The sequence below is a fragment of the Microcaecilia unicolor genome, chromosome 7 (assembly GCF_901765095.1).
Source record: "Microcaecilia unicolor chromosome 7, aMicUni1.1, whole genome shotgun sequence".
NCBI classification, from domain to species: domain Eukaryota; kingdom Metazoa; phylum Chordata; class Amphibia; order Gymnophiona; family Siphonopidae; genus Microcaecilia; species Microcaecilia unicolor.
The window spans coordinates 277,691,876-277,711,196 of NC_044037.1; the positions used below are offsets into that span (position 1 = coordinate 277,691,876).

The window sequence follows — 19,321 nt, forward strand, 5'->3', positions numbered from 1 at the left end:
TTTGTTTTTTTAGCCAGCAGTTTTTTACTACTACTACTACTACTAATTTATATAGCGCTACCTGATGTACGCAGTGCTGTACACATTATATACAGGTACTTTGTCCATAGAGAGTTCACAATCTAAGTTTTGGTACCTGGGGCAATGGAGGGTTGTGACTTGCCAAAGGTCACAAGGAGCTGCAGCAGGAATAGAAACCAAGTTCCCCAAGATCAAAGTCCGCAGCACTAATCCTCCACTCCACTCCTCCTCCACTCCAGTTTTTTTGAATCAGAACCAGGTCTATGAACTGGCACCATCTGCTTTCATTTGCAACTACTTGAAGATTTTTCCACCTATTCAATTTAGCCCATGCATTACAGCCACAGACCTTTGATGGACACCATACACTAAAGTTCCTTATAGAACCTTCACAACATAGACCCTAAATCTGGTCATTAGATGTGACTATTGTGCCGACTCCTTCCCTGCTGGGGCCAGAGAAACACTACTTCTACAGCATCCTCAGAGGAAGCCTGAGCCTGGAATGGACCGCTAAGCTTCGCAGATAGAGTGCTAATTATACTGCAAGCGGAGGAGGTCTGAACAGAAAAAAAAAGTGTGTATTATAAAAAGTTTAGTTACCTGCAAGTGTTCCTCAGGAACTAGAACTGGACCACATCTTGTGTACTCTGCACAGGCTCTATTGCAGTACATGCGAGGGCCACTTCTCATCCTTAAAGACCGATCGCTTACACATTGTCTTTATGTAAATTGTTTAAAGAAAATTAAAAAAAAATACTTATTAATATTATCCACATATATACATCTGGTAAATGTGTATAAATAAATAATGCAGCTTTGTGACCTGTTTTCTTTCAAACAAATTCAGGAACTTTTCAGAGTTTTTATTTCAAAGTGCTTTCCTTCACAATTCTGTATGAAAAGGTCTGTGTGCACTGACAAAGGTGACTCACAGTCATATAAATGCAATAATTTAGGGGTCCTTTTACGAAGGTGCACTGAAAAATGGCTTGCGGTAGTGTAGGTGCAGGTTTTGGGCGTGCGCCGATCCATTTTTTAGCGCACCTGTAAAAATCAAAATTGCCGCGCGTCCATTTTGGGTCTGAGACCTTACCACCAGCCATTGACCTAGCAGTAAAGAATCCGGGCGGTAATGACCTATGCGTGTCAAATGCCACTTGGTGTGCGTCTGTTACGCGTGCCCAAAAATAAAAAATATTTTTCAGACGCACGTATGGGATGCGCATCAAAAATGAAATTACCGCAAGAGCTATGTGCTAGTCGGGCAGTAACTCTATTTTGGCACGTGTTGGGCGCGCATAGACACTTATGCAGCTTAGTAAAAGGGCCCCTAAGAGAGCTATTGGGAGCACTTCTATAGTAGAGATGTGTAAATGTGAAACTGACTCATACTAGGAAAGTCATTTCCAGTATTTTACGGGAATCTAAACGAAGGCACTATAAAATAAATTATATACAGATATAAATCAATCCACACCTATGAAGAAACTGTGTTTTTTTAAGCCTGTAAAATGTATTGGATATATTCCTGCCTTAATTATGTCCTGAAGTGTATTTCTCCTATTTGGCCAGAAGGTGGTGTTTCATTGCTATAAAGCTGTTACAGAGAACTGAGAGGGTCTATTACTAAGGTGCACTCACGTTTTCGGCACGCGCTAAACCTTAGAGATGCCAATGCATTCATATGGGCGTCTCTAACGTTTAGTGCACCTCCAATTTTAGCACACGCCAAAAACGTGTGTGCGCCTTAGTAAAAGTCCCTCAGAATGTTCTTTTTTTTAGTTTAAAACAAGCAGGAAGCAAGCAGCAGTATATTTTTGAAATTTTATTGACTGGGCTCTGATTGGACCAGGAGCTCATTTCCTTTAGTGCATACTGGTTTTGCCTCCAGCCTTAGCCAGGAAAAAAAAGAGAGCAGGATCTGTTTGCTAAGGCCCTGTGATCAGTTAAATATGATAATCTGTGAACAGCATATTTCCTGATCGTCCCAGGTACTTTTTAGGAAGTAAACAAATGTTTAGTGTTATAATTGATCCATATTTCAGTTACCTATTACTGCTTGCTGATTGCGCATTTTTTGTTAATTGTTCAATATATTTTTAAGACAATAAACAATTGTTTATTGCCTCTGCCTGTCTGGAATGATAAAGAATCCTGGTGGTTTGTGTGTTTGGTCTGTGAGTGCTTTCTCGGAACTATAGGACCACTGGGAGTGTGTCCCCAGTAACTTAGAAATCATTGGGGATAATTTGAAAGTGAGAGACTTGCCCAGAGGCGGGTGTGATCCAGTCGGTGGGAAGAAAGTGCTAGTATAGAGCATGAGTGGCAAGTGCAGGCGGACATGAGCTGTGCTGGGGATAGACCGTCTAAGTGGCCGCAGGGTAACCACAGGCAGGTGACTAGGAGTTTCATGACAACACTCCAAAAAGCTTACAATTTAACTGGATACCGGAGGAGCCAGGAAAGAACCTGAGCCACCCAAGGTCACAGTAAATACCAAAAGCAGAAGCATAACTTGAACTCAGGTAACTTAGCTATTCTTCCCAGTTGCTCCTGAAGCTTATATAGTCTAGGTCATGGGTAGGCAATTCCAGTCCTCGAGAGCCGCAGGCAGGTCAGGTTTTCAGGATATCCACAATGAATATGCAGGAGATAGATTTGCATACCATGGAGGCAGTGTATGCAAATCAAGTTCATGCATATTCATTGTGGATATCCTGAAAACCTGACCTGCCTGCGACTCTCGAGGACCAGAGTTGCCTACCCCTCGTCTAGGTGACAGAAATGTAGTGTTAGGTCATCCACCTCAGAAGTGGCTACATGTATGGTTCTGAAGCATTAAAAAGGTTTTGAATAATCAAGTACCATCTATCACTGCTGTGAACTTCAGAATGTATCAGCCCATCTAGGCCATTGAGGTTTGCCTGCAAGAACCTTTTGGATGTTCCATCATTTCTCATCAGACTTGAATAGAGGTCCTCTATTTTTTATATTGCTGGGCCAAACCTATGGAACACACTGCCATAACAGCTGACATCAGCTAAGAGCACAAACATTTTTTTAAGAGAGTCTTTGAAGACCTTTTATGGAAGGCTTTTGGAGATAGACAGATTTTTTTTTTTTTAGTGACTATTGCACTATAGCTCATTGATTGCAGAAGATGAGGCATAGTAAATTTATACATTTGATATTTTGTGTTCTTATTTGTTTGAAAATGGCATTATGTTAAACTATTAATTTGCTTTTATGTATTTTCATTTGCTTTTACATATTATGCATGTTTTGTTGTTTCTCGCTAAGACTAGTAATTGAATAAGCAGGTTACAAGTTCTTAAATAAATCAATCATATGTTGTGTTACTCTATGGAGAAAAATCACTATATAAATCCAAATTTTTCTGTAATGGAAGCTCTTTCGGTTACACAAATACATGTTATTTCACACAGAGTGGTCAGATTTAGTAGGATAGCTATTAATTTTCACTTAAAAAGAACTAAGCACAGATGATGTGCTTTAGTCAAATTAAGATCAAATAAAGCGAAGATACTTACCTGTAGCAGGTATTCTCCGAGGACAGCAGGCCGAATATTCTCACATATGGGTGGACGTCCGTGTTGGCCCGGGAACCGGCATTTGCAATAGCAAAAAAGAAAAAACTTTGCCAGAGCCTTCTGGCGCGCATGCATGGACTGACTTCCTGCCCATCGCGTTAAAACAACTCCAAGGGGAGGTGGGCAGGATTGTGCGAATATTCAGCCTGCTGTCCTCGGAGAATATCTGCTACAGATAAGTATCTTCGCTTTCTCCGAGGACAAGCAGGCTGATGTCTTCTCACACATGAGGTATCCCTAGCATCCAGGCTCACCCAAAACAATTAACATTGGTCAATTGGGCCTCGCAACGGCGAGGACAAAGGAGAAATTAGATCTTACCTGCTAATTTGCTTTCCTTTAGTCCCTCCGGACCGGACCAGGATTGGACTGTTGGGTTGTGCCCGCCTACCAGCAGGTGGAGACTGAGAAAAACTCTGACTCTAGAGAGCCAATAGGAGCCCTGGCCATGTGACCTTAGCCTCAGTATTTGAATAACAAAGCAGGAAAGAAAGAAAGAACTTCTGTGCCGTATGGAATCCTAGCAGCCACAAATTCCTCGGCAAAACCGAGTACTAGAGCTCACCAGCAACTCTCACCAGAGAAGTGGTATGGCCCATTTGTATTAGAGCTCGCCAGCAACTCTCACCAGAGAAGTGGCATGGCCCATTCATATTAGAGCTCACCAGCAACTCTCACCAGAGAAGTAGTATGACTCACTTAAGGTTTTATATATATTCCATCAACTGAGCTCACCAGCAACTCTCAACAGAGAAGTGGTATAACATATTCAAGGCTTTATATATATTCCAGCAACTGAGCTCACCAGCAACTCTCAACAGAGAAGTGGTATAACATATTCAAGGCTTTATATATATTCCAGCAACTGAGCTCACCAGCAACTCTCACCAAAGAAGTGGTATTAAGGTTTTATATATATATATATTCCAGCAACTGAGCTCACCAGCAACTCTCACCAGAGAAGTGGTATGACCCATTAAGGTTTTATATATATTCCAGCAACTGAGCTCACCAGCAACTCTCACCAGAGAAGTGGTATGACCCATTAAGGTTTTGTATATATTCTAGCAACCGAGCTCACCAGCAACCACCAGAGAAGTGGTATGGACCACGCAAAGTCATTTTTAAAAAATATATATACAGTATCATCTGTTGTTTTTTTTTTTTAAACATTCCACTTCCAAACTTAATAAAAGAATCTAAAGAGTTGATAGAACATGGGAGGGGCCTGGTCCGGTCCGGAGGGACTAAAGGAAAGCAAATTAGCAGGTAAGATCTAATTTCTCCTTCCTTAGCGTCCCTCCGGACCGGACCAGGATTGGACTGTTGGGAAGTACCAAAGCAGTAATCTTACGGGAGGGACAGACATTGAGAATGTGGTAGAGTCCCTGAAAACACCCAAACTAGGATGAATACGAAGCCAAAAGCTTGACGATCCAAGAACCGCCAATAAACTAAATAGAATGACTACAAAGCAAAAAAGCTGAAAAGTTCAAGCGACGCTGAACATTGTCCCCTACCAAGTGGCCGCTATATAATGTCCCCTACCGCACTATCAGTGCAGCGCAAAGGACAGAGAGACTCGAGAAAAAAAACGACTGAAAGAAAGATGGCAAAGGTAGAAGCAGAGCCGCCTGGAAACAAAAAACTGCAATGAATCTACCTCAGCTGAGAAAGTGGAAACCGAGATCCTGAAGTACAATACTCCAGATATCGTAGACTATTGCTGACCTAGCAACAGATTGGAAGTATGTAAAGCCTGTCAGTGAGAAAGTACCTGATCACTAGAAGCTAAATAGGTAAAAACAAGAATGCAGTTAAATACTATGCAGAAGAAGAAGGTACCTAAATCCCTGCTGCAAACTAGACTGAAGGTCCAAATAAACTGACAGCCGCTGCAGTTACCCAACATGAAGAAAACATATCTCAGAGCGCAATTCAAATGAGAGAGAAAGAATCATCTGTAGCTGTTGCCTCTGTAAGCAGATCACCTGAGACTCTTGTCGTAGACCCCAATTAGTGAAAACGGGAATAAATCAACAGTAGACACTTGTTAGTACCTTTCATCTGTTAGATACATATAGAAGTCCATAAAACACTACACAATTCCAGGAATAACATGTATAGAATGTTTGTACGTTTAGGAATCTAGCCAGGTGCTCATGGTCTGGATTGGCTGTGGACCGAAAGGTGGGCTCGATAGGACCTTTGAGCTTTTCCCAGTGTGGAATTAAATATGTACTTATGTAGTAGAACTATAAATATACATATATATTTTCACAGATGCAGCCATCAAAAAACTGCTCACTGTGTATATGCTCCCGGCATACTTGCAGGAAGAATGCTCAATCTCAACCACCAGACCCAAGTGCTGCACTAGTGAGAATACAGAGGCCAACTGAGCGGAGGGAATTCCATCTGAGATAAATATCTGGATACGAGAGGGCATCTATCTCTGCCGCTGACAAGTCTTTTTAGCAAGAGAGTAAGCGAGGCACATGGAAGGTCAGAGCGAAAAGAAGTAGTTCTAGAACTGGGACCTCCCCTTAAGGTACTATCCATTGAGAACTCCCAGAAGTTTTTTTTTTTTTCAATGGTCACGAAATTGACGGAGTGAAAAGCTGCCAAAAAAGACTACCGAGACTCCAAAGAGAATGAAGAAAAAATTCCTTCTTGGGAGCTAGAAAGTAAAATTTTACTCTGCAAAATAGAGCAAGGTAATGGCCGAAGGCCCAAGAACATCCAGAGAAAACAGAAAGTGGGACACTTGTAGAGAAGACAAAAACAGTCTGCGCCAACTTGACTAAACAAAGAGAGAAAAAATAGAGACATGCTACGAAATCTAATGAGATCACACAAGAGCTCAAAAGAGAGATCAAATGAGAGACCTGGCTACATGCACCACGTAACCTAGAGTGTGCCCGAAATGCACCACCCGTTGCTTGACCTGACAACTCTGCCAATAAGACTGTCTGTAATGAACCAGACATCTAGGAAAGGATGAAACGAGGAGACGTTGTTTCATGAGCGCCGCTGCTACTACGACCATTACTTAAGAAAAAAGTGCGCGGAGCCGATGTGAGACCGAAGAGCAGGGCAAGAAAACTGGTAATGAGGACCTTCTCATCATCCTCGTATCGTGGACATTACTCCTCCTATACTGAGATGTACTAAGATGTACCGACCCACACCCATAAGAAATGAATGTGGTACTTGCAACCTGGATTGACCACAACTGAGGACAGGATGCTGGGCTTAATGGACTCTTAGACTTTCCCCGTATGACAATACTCATATACTAATAGCAAAAATGCACAAGAAGTGAAAGAATCCCCTTCCAATTGAAAGGAAGGTCTGGAGTGAGGATGTATAGAATGAAAATGAAAGGATCACCATATGTTGAGCGTGGACTGAGACACACTGGCCTTTAATTTTACCGGATCTCCCCAAACCTCGTATCATGTCATGCCTCCTTCCTCACTGAGATGTACAGAGATGAACAGACGCACACTCACGAGATATGAATGTGGTATTTGCAATCTGGATTGACCCCATCTGAAAACAGGATGGGGACTCTTGGCCTTTCCCATTATGGCAACACTTATGCCCTTATGGCAAAAAATGCACAGAAAATGAGTGAATGTCCTTCCAAGAGAAAAAAACTCTGGAGAGAGGAAGAATAAAATGAAAATGAAAAGGAATAGACTTGGAAAATTCCTATTACAGAAAAGGTGGTGAATTTGTGCCACAGGAGACAAGACTGTACCTGACGTCAAGAAAGCTTGAAACAAGACCCTAAAATCTGTAAGGAAGAGAAAGGGATAGCAGATATTATGGATGGTCATACTGGACAAAACCAGAATGTTTACCATGTGCCCAGGCTGAATAGATAGAGGAAACAAAAATACAAGTAGATGGCGTGAGGACCTCACAATATCCTTAAGTGGGAGAAAATGCAAATTGACCGGATAACTTTACTCCCTAAGTGGACATATATCTTGTAAGTCCTAGAAGAAAACTAAGATAACACATGAGAAACTCCAAGACAGTTGGAAAGTAGAGAAGACGTGAATAAAACATGCCTTCTAAAGCAGCTGAGAAAACTGGGTGCTCGGTAGACAGGACTGAGTCTCCTAGAATATGAGAACCATCTGAACCATGTAGCCTATGCAGCTGTCATCTGCTATGCCAAAGAGAAAGCATAGCCATGAAAGAAAATTGCTGAAAGGAAGTAAGACCTTATGTCCAGAATTGCAAAGTATGCAACAATTGAGTATCAGACAATGTATTTCATTGCACATGGCATCTGAACCATACAGCCTATGCTCTAGAGAACGTTTGTTAAGATCTTAAAACACTGTATAAGAACATAGCCACGGAGGAAAATTTCCTGAAAGGAATTAAGATCTTATATCCAGCATTGTAAAGTACCAAACAATAGACTATCCGGCAATGTAGTTCTATCCACATGGCACCTGAACCAGATAGCTTATGCCATAGAAAATGTTTGTTAAGTTCTTAAAAACACTGTATAACATCATAGCCATGAAGGGAAATGCTTGAAAGGAACTAAGATATTATGGCCAGATTTGTAAAGTACTAATCAATTGACTATTAGAAAATGTAGTCCTATTCACCAGGAAATGAGAAAGACACAGAGTGACGTACACTGGACCCCCATAAAAACTGCGCTAGACAATAGCGAAGACCTTTCCTTCAAACATCACACACAAGGGAAAGGAATAGGAAAATGGTTATTTTGGAGCTGAGATACAATTTAATTCGCCCCATTGTCAAAAACAGAGAATTCCCGACTGAGCTGCACTTTGAATCGGAGTCTTGCCAAGAACAAAGAAATCGCCAACTGAGCTGCACTTTAATTCACAACATTGCTAGCAACCAAAAAGTCCCCGACGGAGAAAAAACAGAGGGAAAAACAAAATGAGCGCCATTTGCATCGTAGCATTTCTTTTTTTTTTTTTTTAATAGCTTGAAAAATACATGTAAAAATTAATTTCAGGGCAAATATACTACCAATTGCCCCAACTACCGGAGAAACAATATCTCCTTTCCATTGCACAAACAGCCAAACACAGTAAAAGCAGAAAAACGCTGCCACGTCAAGGGAAATTGCAGCTGCAAGCAAAACAATGGCGGCCAAGCGCGCCAAAATGAGAAGAATAAAGTTCGGGGGAGAAAACCGACGAAGAAGCAGGAAATCCGTGCCGCCGAAAAACAGATAGCCTCCGATGCCGCACAAAACATGGTTTAGCCTCTGGCCCGAACAGGAACCGTCAATACAGCTCCCAAGCTATACAGACCCGTCGAAGACCGAGCACGCGCTTAACAGTTCGCGCCTCTTTTTTTTTTTTTTTACAACTACCGCCGCTAACAACGCCGGATAGCAGAGGAAAAATAATTAAGATAACAAAAAACCGCTGATTAAAGTCACAGACGCTGACTTATCACTTTTTTTTTTTTTAAGTAGCTCCGCCAGAAAAGAAAATAAAGGGGGTGGACTCGAGACACCCGAGTTTAACACCCCAGAGGCTGTCAAAGAAAGAAAAGAAACCCTGTCAAGCCTCTAATTACGATTCCAGGCACAGAAGAAGTATTATAAATATATCTGTAATATCTTATAGAGAAAAAGAGAGAGAGAGAGACTACTGGGCTCACTTCCTACCTGCTGAGAGACTGAGAAAATACTGAGGCTAAGGTCACATGGCCAGGGCTCCTATTGGCTCTCTAGAGTCAGAGTTTTTCTCAGTCTCCACCTGCTGGTAGGCGGGCACAACCCAACAGTCCAATCCTGGTCCGGTCCGGAGGGACGCTAAGGAAACATAGATTAACCTGAAACTATAAACAGCTAGCTGAGAGTGCAGCCTGAAACAGAATAAAATGGGCCTAGGCGGATGGAGTTGGATTCTAAACCCCAAACAGATTCTGCAGCACTGACTGCCCAAACCGACTGTAGCATCGGGTATACTGCTCAAGGCAGTAGTGAGATGTGACTGTGTGGACTGAAGACCACGTTGCAGCTTTGCAAATTTCTTCAATGGAGGCTGACTTTAAGTGAGCCATCGATGTAGCTATGGCTCAGACATTGTGAGCCGTGACATGGCCCTCCAGAGTCAGCCCAACTTGGGCATAAGCGAAGGAAATGCAATCTGCTAGCCAATTGGAGACTGTGCGTTTTCCGATGGCGACTCCCCTCCTTTTGGGGTCGGAAGCAACAAACTACTGGGTGGACTGTCTGAAGGGCTTCGTCCGCTCCACGTAAAAGGCCAATGCTCTCTCGCAGTCCAAGGTGTGCAAGCTGCTTTCGCCAGGGTGGGCATGAAGACGGGGAAAAAGTGTTGGCAAGACAATCAACTGGTTCAGATGGAACTCTGACACCACCTTCGGCAGGAACTTAGGGTGCGTACGGAGGACTACTCTGTTGTGATGAAACTTAGTAGAAGGTGCATCCACTACTAGGGTCTGTGACTTGCTGAGACGCTCGAACTGTGGAAACCAGGGACAGAAGGTTGTCTGCCCGTGTCTTGGGGAGATAAGCCTAAGCTGTCTTTGTGTCCAGCAGTGCTCCAATGAACTCCAATTTCTGAACAGGTTAGCGCTCCCATGAGGAGGTCAAGCCTGAATCGAACATATAATCTTGAAATATACAATGGATTTGGAACTTTCATTTGTCCTGATTTTGACAGTTGCTTTTAGAAGAAGGACATTAGTAGTTTTGAGTAGGAGGGGATGGGATACCATGAGATCATTTAATATAAAAAATTAATACATGAATGTTATAATATAAATTATGATTTAGAATTTGAAATGCATTTATGAAGGAGTTATTTGTTAAGATTATTCAGTTTTAAAAAGGAAAATTGGTACATTGTAAAGCATGGGACATTTATAAAACTTGGAGGTCAGCTCTTTATGTTCCCTAAGATCATTATTAGTACTGTCTCTGTGGTATACTGCCTTCTCCATTGATTTTGTTGCATACCATAATTAGCACAGGGGATGCGCGGGGGGGGGGGGGGGGGGGGGGGGGGGGATGGTTTTCTCAAGTTTAGTAAAAAAAAAACCTCTGGAATGCATATACTAAAGCTTTTTTATATTAATTATTTGCTTACTATTGTTTGGCTACTGTATTGCATTTTCATTGCAAAAATAAAATTATATAATATATATATAATATATATATATATATATTATATATATATATATATATATATATATATATATATTTGTATGTGCTGTACCGTACCTGCTCAGCAGAATAGTACCACTGGGTTTTCGAACTTGAAAAGTTTTTTGCAAGTAAGAAACAGCTTGGGGGAAAAGTTTGTCCTAGGAAAAGCAGAAAGAACAACCACTTAAATTTGTATATCATAACTTTATTCCATCAAAACCTTTTCAGCCATTGACAAGTGACTGTTATGAAAATTAGACACTCTCTACCTAATATACATGCCATCTCTTACCCTGTTTCAAGCTTTCAGTGTTTTACTCCTACTGCACTGCTGCACTGGTAAGCAGGATTCATTCACACTGTTTATTTAAAACACTAGCTAGCACTGTTATAGTGACCACAAGTGCTAATATACATGTATATATTCATATATTTCCATCACATCACACACATTCTGAACATCACATTGTTATGATTCTGCTGGATAGGCAGGGGAATGTTTGGAACTCACTCCTGATTGGCTTGTCAGGGGCTGAGCCAGCAGACGTCAGAAGCCTGATCCATTTTGTCTGGACGGGTAACAGGGGAGGGAGGGGAGATTCTTTAAAAAAAAAAAAAAAAGGGCTAAGGATGTGTTAATACTGTTTAGGTTAAAAATTTTTAGTCTCTCCTTCATACTTCTTGTTTGAGAACTGTATGAGGTATGTTCCCCTTTGTTATGTGAATGTTTATTTTATAATTTTTGTGAACACGTGGGTAATTGTTGTTAACCAATGTTTGGCTTAATAAAGACACTTAAAAAAAAAAAGAAGACAACTTATATTCCAGGAAGGACTGTGGAAGACAGGAGAACTAGATTGAGTCCTGAGATTGTTGATGACTTCTTATTTATCTACAGATTAAAAAAACCATAACAGTGTTTTATAGGGCATATTTTTCCCCTCTAGGGCATATAGAACGGGTTGTATTTTATACCCTGTGATAAAGTCACCTCCAGGATAGTTGGGTTAAGGCAGTTTCAGTCTGAAATACAAGTCCCAGAAGGCATTGCAGGCAAGGAGCCAGAGGGGGAGATGAAGAACCCGGACTGGACTCCTAGCTGCAATCAGGGAAGACAAGGGTGTAGGCTGGCAGGTTGTGTAGAGTGGCTGCCACTAGGTGGAAAGAGAGTTAGGTAACCCTGTGTGCAGGAGCTCATCATTGGTCTCATTAGTTTAATGCTCAACTCAGCTGGTATGGGTGTGGGGAAGCTAATGGAAGGAGAATGATTGGGGGTGGTAGCTGAAGCCAGGGATTGATTAGGCAGGTGGGAAGGAGTCCCAGCGGAGAGGAGTTCAGTTCAGTTCAGGAGAGAGAAAGAGAGAAGTATTTGCAGGCTGAAAATCCTTGGGCTGGGAGGTCCCTAAAGTACTGAAGCAGGCTGAGATTCCTTGGGTGAGAGGAAGTCCCAAAAGTATTGAATTCACTGTGAAGCTGATGCAGGGGAAAACCCTTGGGTAGAAGGAGTCCCTAAAATATTGAACTCTCCTGAAGGTAAAGAGGATAGAAGGTAGAAACTGCTGTTGGTGACTGAACTGTGATGATGAACTGAAAGAACTGTTTGTCTTGGGAATTGAATTACTGTTTATTGTGCACTGGATAAAGAGCCCAGACTGGAGCCTGTAAGCCTGTATTGAATCCTGGTATGTGCTATGCTGCTGTTGGAACTGTGTACTAGAAACCTGCATGGAATAAAAGTCCTTAAGATTGAAGTTACTGGTGGACATCTATTTCTTCACTGTACCGGGAGCCTGTGGCTGGAGGAGATTGTTCTATCCTTGGCTGCACAAGAGAGGTACCTGGTTACAACCCCTGGACATTTTAACAGTGTGAATTAGGATTCCTTGGTGTAGTAGAAATCACCTATTGTTAGGGTTGGAAGGGTAGAGGGTGGTGGTGGGAAGGAGGGTTATTATAGCTGCTCATTGTTATCATTGTTCTCTATTTGTAATTTATACACAACAGTTGCACAGCATATTGTTCCTTTTTATACTTTAATAAAAAGATTTAAATATAAAATCATAAGTGTTCAAGGCTTCTGCAGATGGGGACAGAACCTGCGGGGATTGAGACAGGGCCTGTGGGGACGGAGACAGAACGCGCGGGGACGGAGACAAATTTTGTCCCCGTGTCATTCTCTACTCCAGAATACATGACTGGCTTCATAGATCTACCAATATGCAATGTAAACAAGAACGCAAGATCCTATCTAACTCTTCATTATCCCAAATGTCAAGGCCTAAGATGCAAATCTACGCTTACAACTAGTTTCACATACGTCTGCACTAAATCCTGGAACTTTCTACTGAAAGACTTTAAAAGGCATGAACAACTACCTAAAATTCCAAAAACAAATGAAAGCTCATCTCTTCAAGAAATTCCTTTCTGACGAAATCACATAGCCGAGGAGATCCTGGCCGCCACACACAGCAAACTCTCCCACCTGAAGGTTTGGTTGGATCATACATGATATGCTTGTTTCGGTGTATTTGCTCCCACCTTGTGGAATGCTGTCTTTGTATACAGTGGGGGAAATAAGTATTTGATCCCTTGCTGATTTTGTAAGTTTGCCCACTGACAAAGACATGAGCAGCCCATAATTGAAGGGTAGGTTATTGGTAACAGTGAGAGATAGCACATCACAAATTAAATCCGGAAAATCACATTGTGGAAAGTATATGAATTTATTTGCATTCTGCAGAGGGAAATAAGTATTTAATCCCTCTGGCAAACAAGACCTAATACTTGGTGGCAAAACCCTTGTTGGCAAGCACAGCGGTCAGACGTCTTCTGTAGTTGATGATGAGGTTTGCACACATGTCAGGAGGAATTTTGGTCCACTCCTCTTTGCAGATCATCTCTAAATCATTAAGAGTTCTGGGCTGTCGCTTGGCAACTCGCAGCTTCAGCTCCCTCCATAAGTTTTCAATGAGATTAAGGTCTGGTGACTGGCTAGGCCACTCCATGACCCTAATGTGCTTCTTCCTGAGCCACTCCTTTGTTGCCTTGGCTGTATGTTTTGGGTCATTGTCGTGCTGGAAGACCCAGCCACGACCCATTTTTAAGGCCCTGGCGGAGGGAAGGAGGTTGTCACTCAGAATTGTACGGTACATGGCCCCATCCATTCTCCCATTGATGCGGTGAAGTAGTCCTGTGCCCTTAGCAGAGAAACACCCCCAAAACATAACATTTCCACCTCCATGCTTGACAGTGGGGACGGTGTTCTTTGGGTCATAGGCAGCATTTCTCTTCCTCCAAACACGGCGAGTTGAGTTCATGCCAAAGAGCTCAATTTTTGTCTCATCTGACCACAGCACCTTCTCCCAATCACTCTCGGCATCATCCAGGTGTTCACTGGCAAACTTCAGACGGGCCGTCACATGTGCCTTCCGGAGCAGGGGGACCTTGCGGGCACTGCAGGATTGCAATCCGTTATGTCCTAATGTGTTACCAATGGTTTTCGTGGTGACAGTGGTCCCAGCTGCCTTGAGATCATTGACAAGTTCCCCCCTTGTAGTTGTAGGCTGATTTCTAACCTTCCTCATGATCAAGGATACCCCACGAGGTGAGATTTTGCGTGGAGCCCCAGATCTTTGTCGATTGACAGTCATTTTGTACTTCTTCCATTTTCTTACTATGGCACCAACAGTTGTCTCCTTCTCGCCCAGCGTCTTACTGATGGTTTTGTAGCCCATTCCAGCCTTGTGCAGGTGTATGATCTTGTCCCTGACATCCTTAGACAGCTCCTTGCTCTTGGCCATTTTGTAGAGGTTAGAGTCTGACTGATTCACTGAGTCTGTGGACAGGTGTCTTTCATACAGGTGACCATTGCCGACAGCTGTCTGTCATGCAGGTAACGAGTTGATTTGGAGCATCTACCTGGTCTGTAGGGGCCAGATCTCTTACTGGTTGGTGGGGGATCAAATACTTATTTCCCTCTGCAGAATGCAAATAAATTCATATACTTTCCACAATGTGATTTTCCGGATTTAATTTGTGATGTGCTATCTCTCACTGTTACCAATAACCTACCCTTCAATTATGGGCTGCTCATGTCTTTGTCAGTGGGCAAACTTACAAAATCAGCAAGGGATCAAATACTTATTTCCCCCACTGTATATACTCAGAATAGTTGTTTCAGCATTTTAAAGCAGCACTGAAACTTATTAATTCACTTTATCATTCTCCTCTGATTAAACAGGTCGTAGTTGTCAATGCTATGTGGCGGTTCCCAGTAGCAACTGTTTTGTTTTCACTGTCCTTATATTATTTGCGCACTAGCCTACCTTCCTAACGTGCCTAAAGGGTCCTTTTACCAAAGTGTGTTAATGGATTTAGCACGAACTGATGATTAGCATGCGCTAGATGATTAGATGCCCATTATATTCCTGTGGGCATCTTATTTAGTGCACTCTAAATCTGATAGCGCACCTTAGTAAAAGAACCCTTTATTTTTTATGTTGCAAATCATTTTTATTAATACCATAATCAGCACTTATACAACATCAGAATGTTACAATTTAACCCCTTAAAACCTTCAACCCCCCCTTCCCATTCCCCCCCCCCCCCCACTATCCCAATGTCTACTGCTGGGATGGACATCAATAAATGCACAAAGGTTCAAGCAGTCATTACAAGTTAACTAAGCTTCCTCTCGCTGCAGGGGTAAGGGTCTCCCAGAGAGGATGCCATCTTTGGCAAAATCGCAAGGCTTCAGCTGGGGTAGAAGAGTAGATTGCACATCTCTCCAGTCTCATCAGGGATAACATTCGGGTTCTCCAGCCCTGGATTGTCGGGGCATGCATAGTCAGCCACGCTGTTAATATCACCTTTTTTGCTATTATGACTGTCCGCAGGATGAACTCTCGACATCCTCGAGGTACTTGTCGGTGTCAATCTAGGTTGGCCAAACAGCAGGAAGGGATTGTAATGTCAGCCAACTGACCAAAAAGCAGAAATCTGTTTCACAAGGATTTTCAAGAAATGTACAATCATTGGACAAGTCCAAAACATGTGTCCCAAAGTTGCCCCCTCTCCACCACATTTTGGGCAGGTTCCATCTGGCGATAAGCCCATATGAAAGGCTCGTTGTGAGGGTATAAACAAGCGCAAGGCAAACTTGTATTGAAGCTCCCAGTGAGATGTTATCTGCAATGCCTTCCACAAGGATAATATATGGGCTCGGAATAAATCTGAATCTGACGAAAGCAGAACACTTAATTCTGTACTCCACATTGCGGTGTATCTGGCAAAGTCCAGTTCCAGAGCAGTGTCTCTTAAATATCTATGGTGGAATGATAGGGGCACTGTAATCCGTTGGGTTGGTCGTGAGCCCTTGAGCCCCGGCCGAGGCCCGCAGAACGCAGACCAAGGCCCGGGGGAGACCGACCCACCACTGCACGCTCCCCCAACTACCCAACCCCTAGCCTACCCCTCCCCCCAGCACCTCAGGAAGAAAAGGAAATAGGCATACAAGCGGCCCTCACGGCTGAACCGGAACCCAGACACTCAGAGCCACTTGTACGGGCCTTGCGGCCGAACCGGAACCCAGACACACTCAAGGAGGGGGAAAAGGAACACAGGAGTCCCCCCGGGACCCCAAGGTACCAGTCACGCACTGTACACCAGCCACAAGGCAAGGGAAAACAAAAGACCCAGAGCGGGGCCACACCCTCCCAGGGAACCAGGGCAGGACCGGAGAACTAAAACGGGAAGCCCCCTGAACCCACAGGCGGATGTGGAGACAACAGCCCAAAAGACCCCCCTGACCCGGGGACCCCACAGACCGGAACCCCCACCCCAGGGCAGAGGGGAGAATGAACACACCAACCCCACAAGCCAGAGACAGAAGCAGCAAACAAAAGGGTAAACTAGGCCCCAACCAAATACCAGGGGAAAGACACAGCAAAAAGATAAAGGAAACCTCTGACAGAACACCCAGAAGACAGAGGCAGAGCGGACTGGTTTCTTCTGGTTTTTTTTGCAGCATTTGGAAGATATACAGCCAGCATGGTATAATCATCATATTATACAGTGCAATAAGGCCCGATAATGAGAAAGGGTACCCCTGCCACATTTGCAACCTGGTACATGTATCAGAAAACAACTTAGTCATGTTTATTTGGTACATTTGTGAAAGATCCCGTGGTATGAATACCCCTAAATACTTGATAACCTCTCCAGCCCACGTTAAGGGGAAGGCTCCTTTCCACAATGACTCATAACCTTTTATGACTGACATGGCTTGGGACTTCTGGAGATTCAACTTAAAACCCGAGAGGCTACCAAATTGCTCTATTATTTGTAAAAGTTCAGGGAGTAAGATGGCTGGCTCCCTAGTTACTACCATCAAATCATCAGCGAAAGCAAGGGCCTTAACCATCTCTCCCCCCACCTCTACTCCAGAGACCCTCCCCACCATCCTTAGGGCCCGCATCAAGGGTTCTACTGACAAAATGAATAACATGGAGAGAGAGGGCACTCCTGGCGCGTGCCCCTGTGCACCGGGAAGGGATCTGCTTTTATCCCATTAACGATTAGGGCGGCCTCTGGGTCTGCATATAGTGCCTATATGGCTGCGTAGAACCAGCCACCAAATCCCATATAGCGCAGTGTCCCAAACAAATACTCCCATCCTTCTCTGTCAAAGGCTTGTTTGGCGTCCAGGCTGATCACTAGGCCTGATGCCAGGGCCGGTCTTAGGCCGAGGCGGCCGCATAGGGCCTCGCGCTTAAGGGGGTCCCACGTGGCGCGCCTCAACTCTGCCTCCTCCGCTCCATCCCGCTCCACTCCTGCACCGGCGCTCACAGTCACATAGGCACCGCCGCCGCCCACCCCCTGCTGAGCCCATCCTCATTTCCCCGACAGCCCTCCGTCCTTTCCGTTCCTGCTGCCGAGGCCGACCAGCATTTAAACTTTTTTATTTTAAGTTGCAGCGATGGCTCACCACCAGCCTTTCACTTCCCGCTCAATGTCCCGCCTTCCTCTGATGAGGTATTTCCTGCTTCTGTGAGGGCGGGAGTCACTGAACGAGAAGGGAAAAGCTGGAGGTGAGCCGTCGCTGCGACTTAAAAAGGTTTAAATGCTGGGCGGCCACGGCAGGAATGGAGAGGAGGGCTGTTGGGGAGCTGAGGGTGGGCAGGTGGGGGCGGGGCTGGGTAGCACCCCAAACTCGGGGGTGGGGCAAGTCAACATGGATTGCAGGGGTGGACAAGGAGGCAAAGGAAAATCACACATGGATGGGAGGGAAGAGAGGAGAAATCGCTGGACATGGAGGGGAGGACAGGGCGGGGCAGAGGAGAAATCACTGGACATAGAGGGGAGGGCAGGGGAGAGGAGAATTGCTGGATTTGGATGGCTGGAGGGGGCAGGGGAGAGGAGATTTGCTAGATATGGATGGAGGAGAGGGCAGGGGAGAGAGGAGAGTTGCTGGACATGGATAGATGGATGGAGGGGAAGGCAGGGGAGAGAGGAGAGTTGCTGGACATGGATGGATGGAGGGAGGGAGGGGAGGGAAGACTGGAAGGAGATGCACATGGATGGAGGGGAGGGAAAAGAGGAGAAATCTGGACATAGATGGAGTGGAGGGCAGGGAAGAGAGGAGAAATGTTGGGCAGGAATGGAGGGAAGGAAAGACAAAGGAAGGAGATGCACATGGATGGAGGGGAAGGGAGAGAGGAGAAATGCTGGACATGGATGTAGGGGAGGGGAGGAAAGTAGATGCACATGGATGGAGGGCAGTGAGGAGAAATGCTGGATATGGATGGAGGGCAAATTGCTGAATTTAAGGGCTGGATTGGAACACTTTGAAGGCAGATGCTGAAATTGGAGAAAGGATAGGGACAGGGCTACAGATGGTAGACAGGACACATAAGGACACAGGAGGATGATGGACATGGTGAGAGAAAAAATATCAAATGGAAAGGAGACACTGCAAAAAACAGAAGACACTGGGACCAAAGCGAATAGAAAAACTAAATGATCAGACAACAAAGGTAGAAAAAAGTATTTTATTCAGAATTTATTAATTGGAATATGTCAGCTTTTGGAAATGTGCATGCGTGATATTTTGCATGTAAGTTTCAATTTTTCTAGTATTGCTGCATGCTGAGTCTGACTTCTTCAGGTAATTTTCCAGTTCACTATTTTGCATACCCAGGAGCAGGAGGACTAGATTTAGGACAGTCAGTCAGTCTCTCTCTAATATAGCTGATTTATGGAAACATTTGGTACTGTAAATGTGTTGTGGTTTTATCTTTAATGGGAACCTATGCACTTACTTACTTCTTTTTTGGCTACTTGGGGTTGGGGATCTCTGTGTTGCCTCTCTGGTTTGATAGGTTACAGAGTAATAGGGGAATTTGAAAGTACTGGATTTTTTCTTAATTAATATTTTTCCTTTATTCTCCTTTGTTATGAGAATTGGAACTGCTAATTGTAGTGAACTTGAACTGAATAA

General features: G+C 43.8%; 1 protein-coding gene across 1 annotated transcript in view; it reads right to left on the reverse strand.

Moving 5' to 3' along the window:
• LOC115474371 (leishmanolysin-like peptidase) overlaps positions 1-19,321 on the reverse strand; it is a 124,741-nt gene that overhangs the window by 78,767 nt on the left and 26,653 nt on the right. Inside the window, exons 4-5 of the mRNA XM_030209818.1 lie at positions 10,900-10,982; positions 625-742 (exon numbers count right to left, since the gene is read on the reverse strand). Coding sequence (XP_030065678.1) covers positions 625-742; positions 10,900-10,982 — 201 coding nt within the window. The remainder of the gene's footprint in view (positions 1-624; positions 743-10,899; positions 10,983-19,321) is intronic.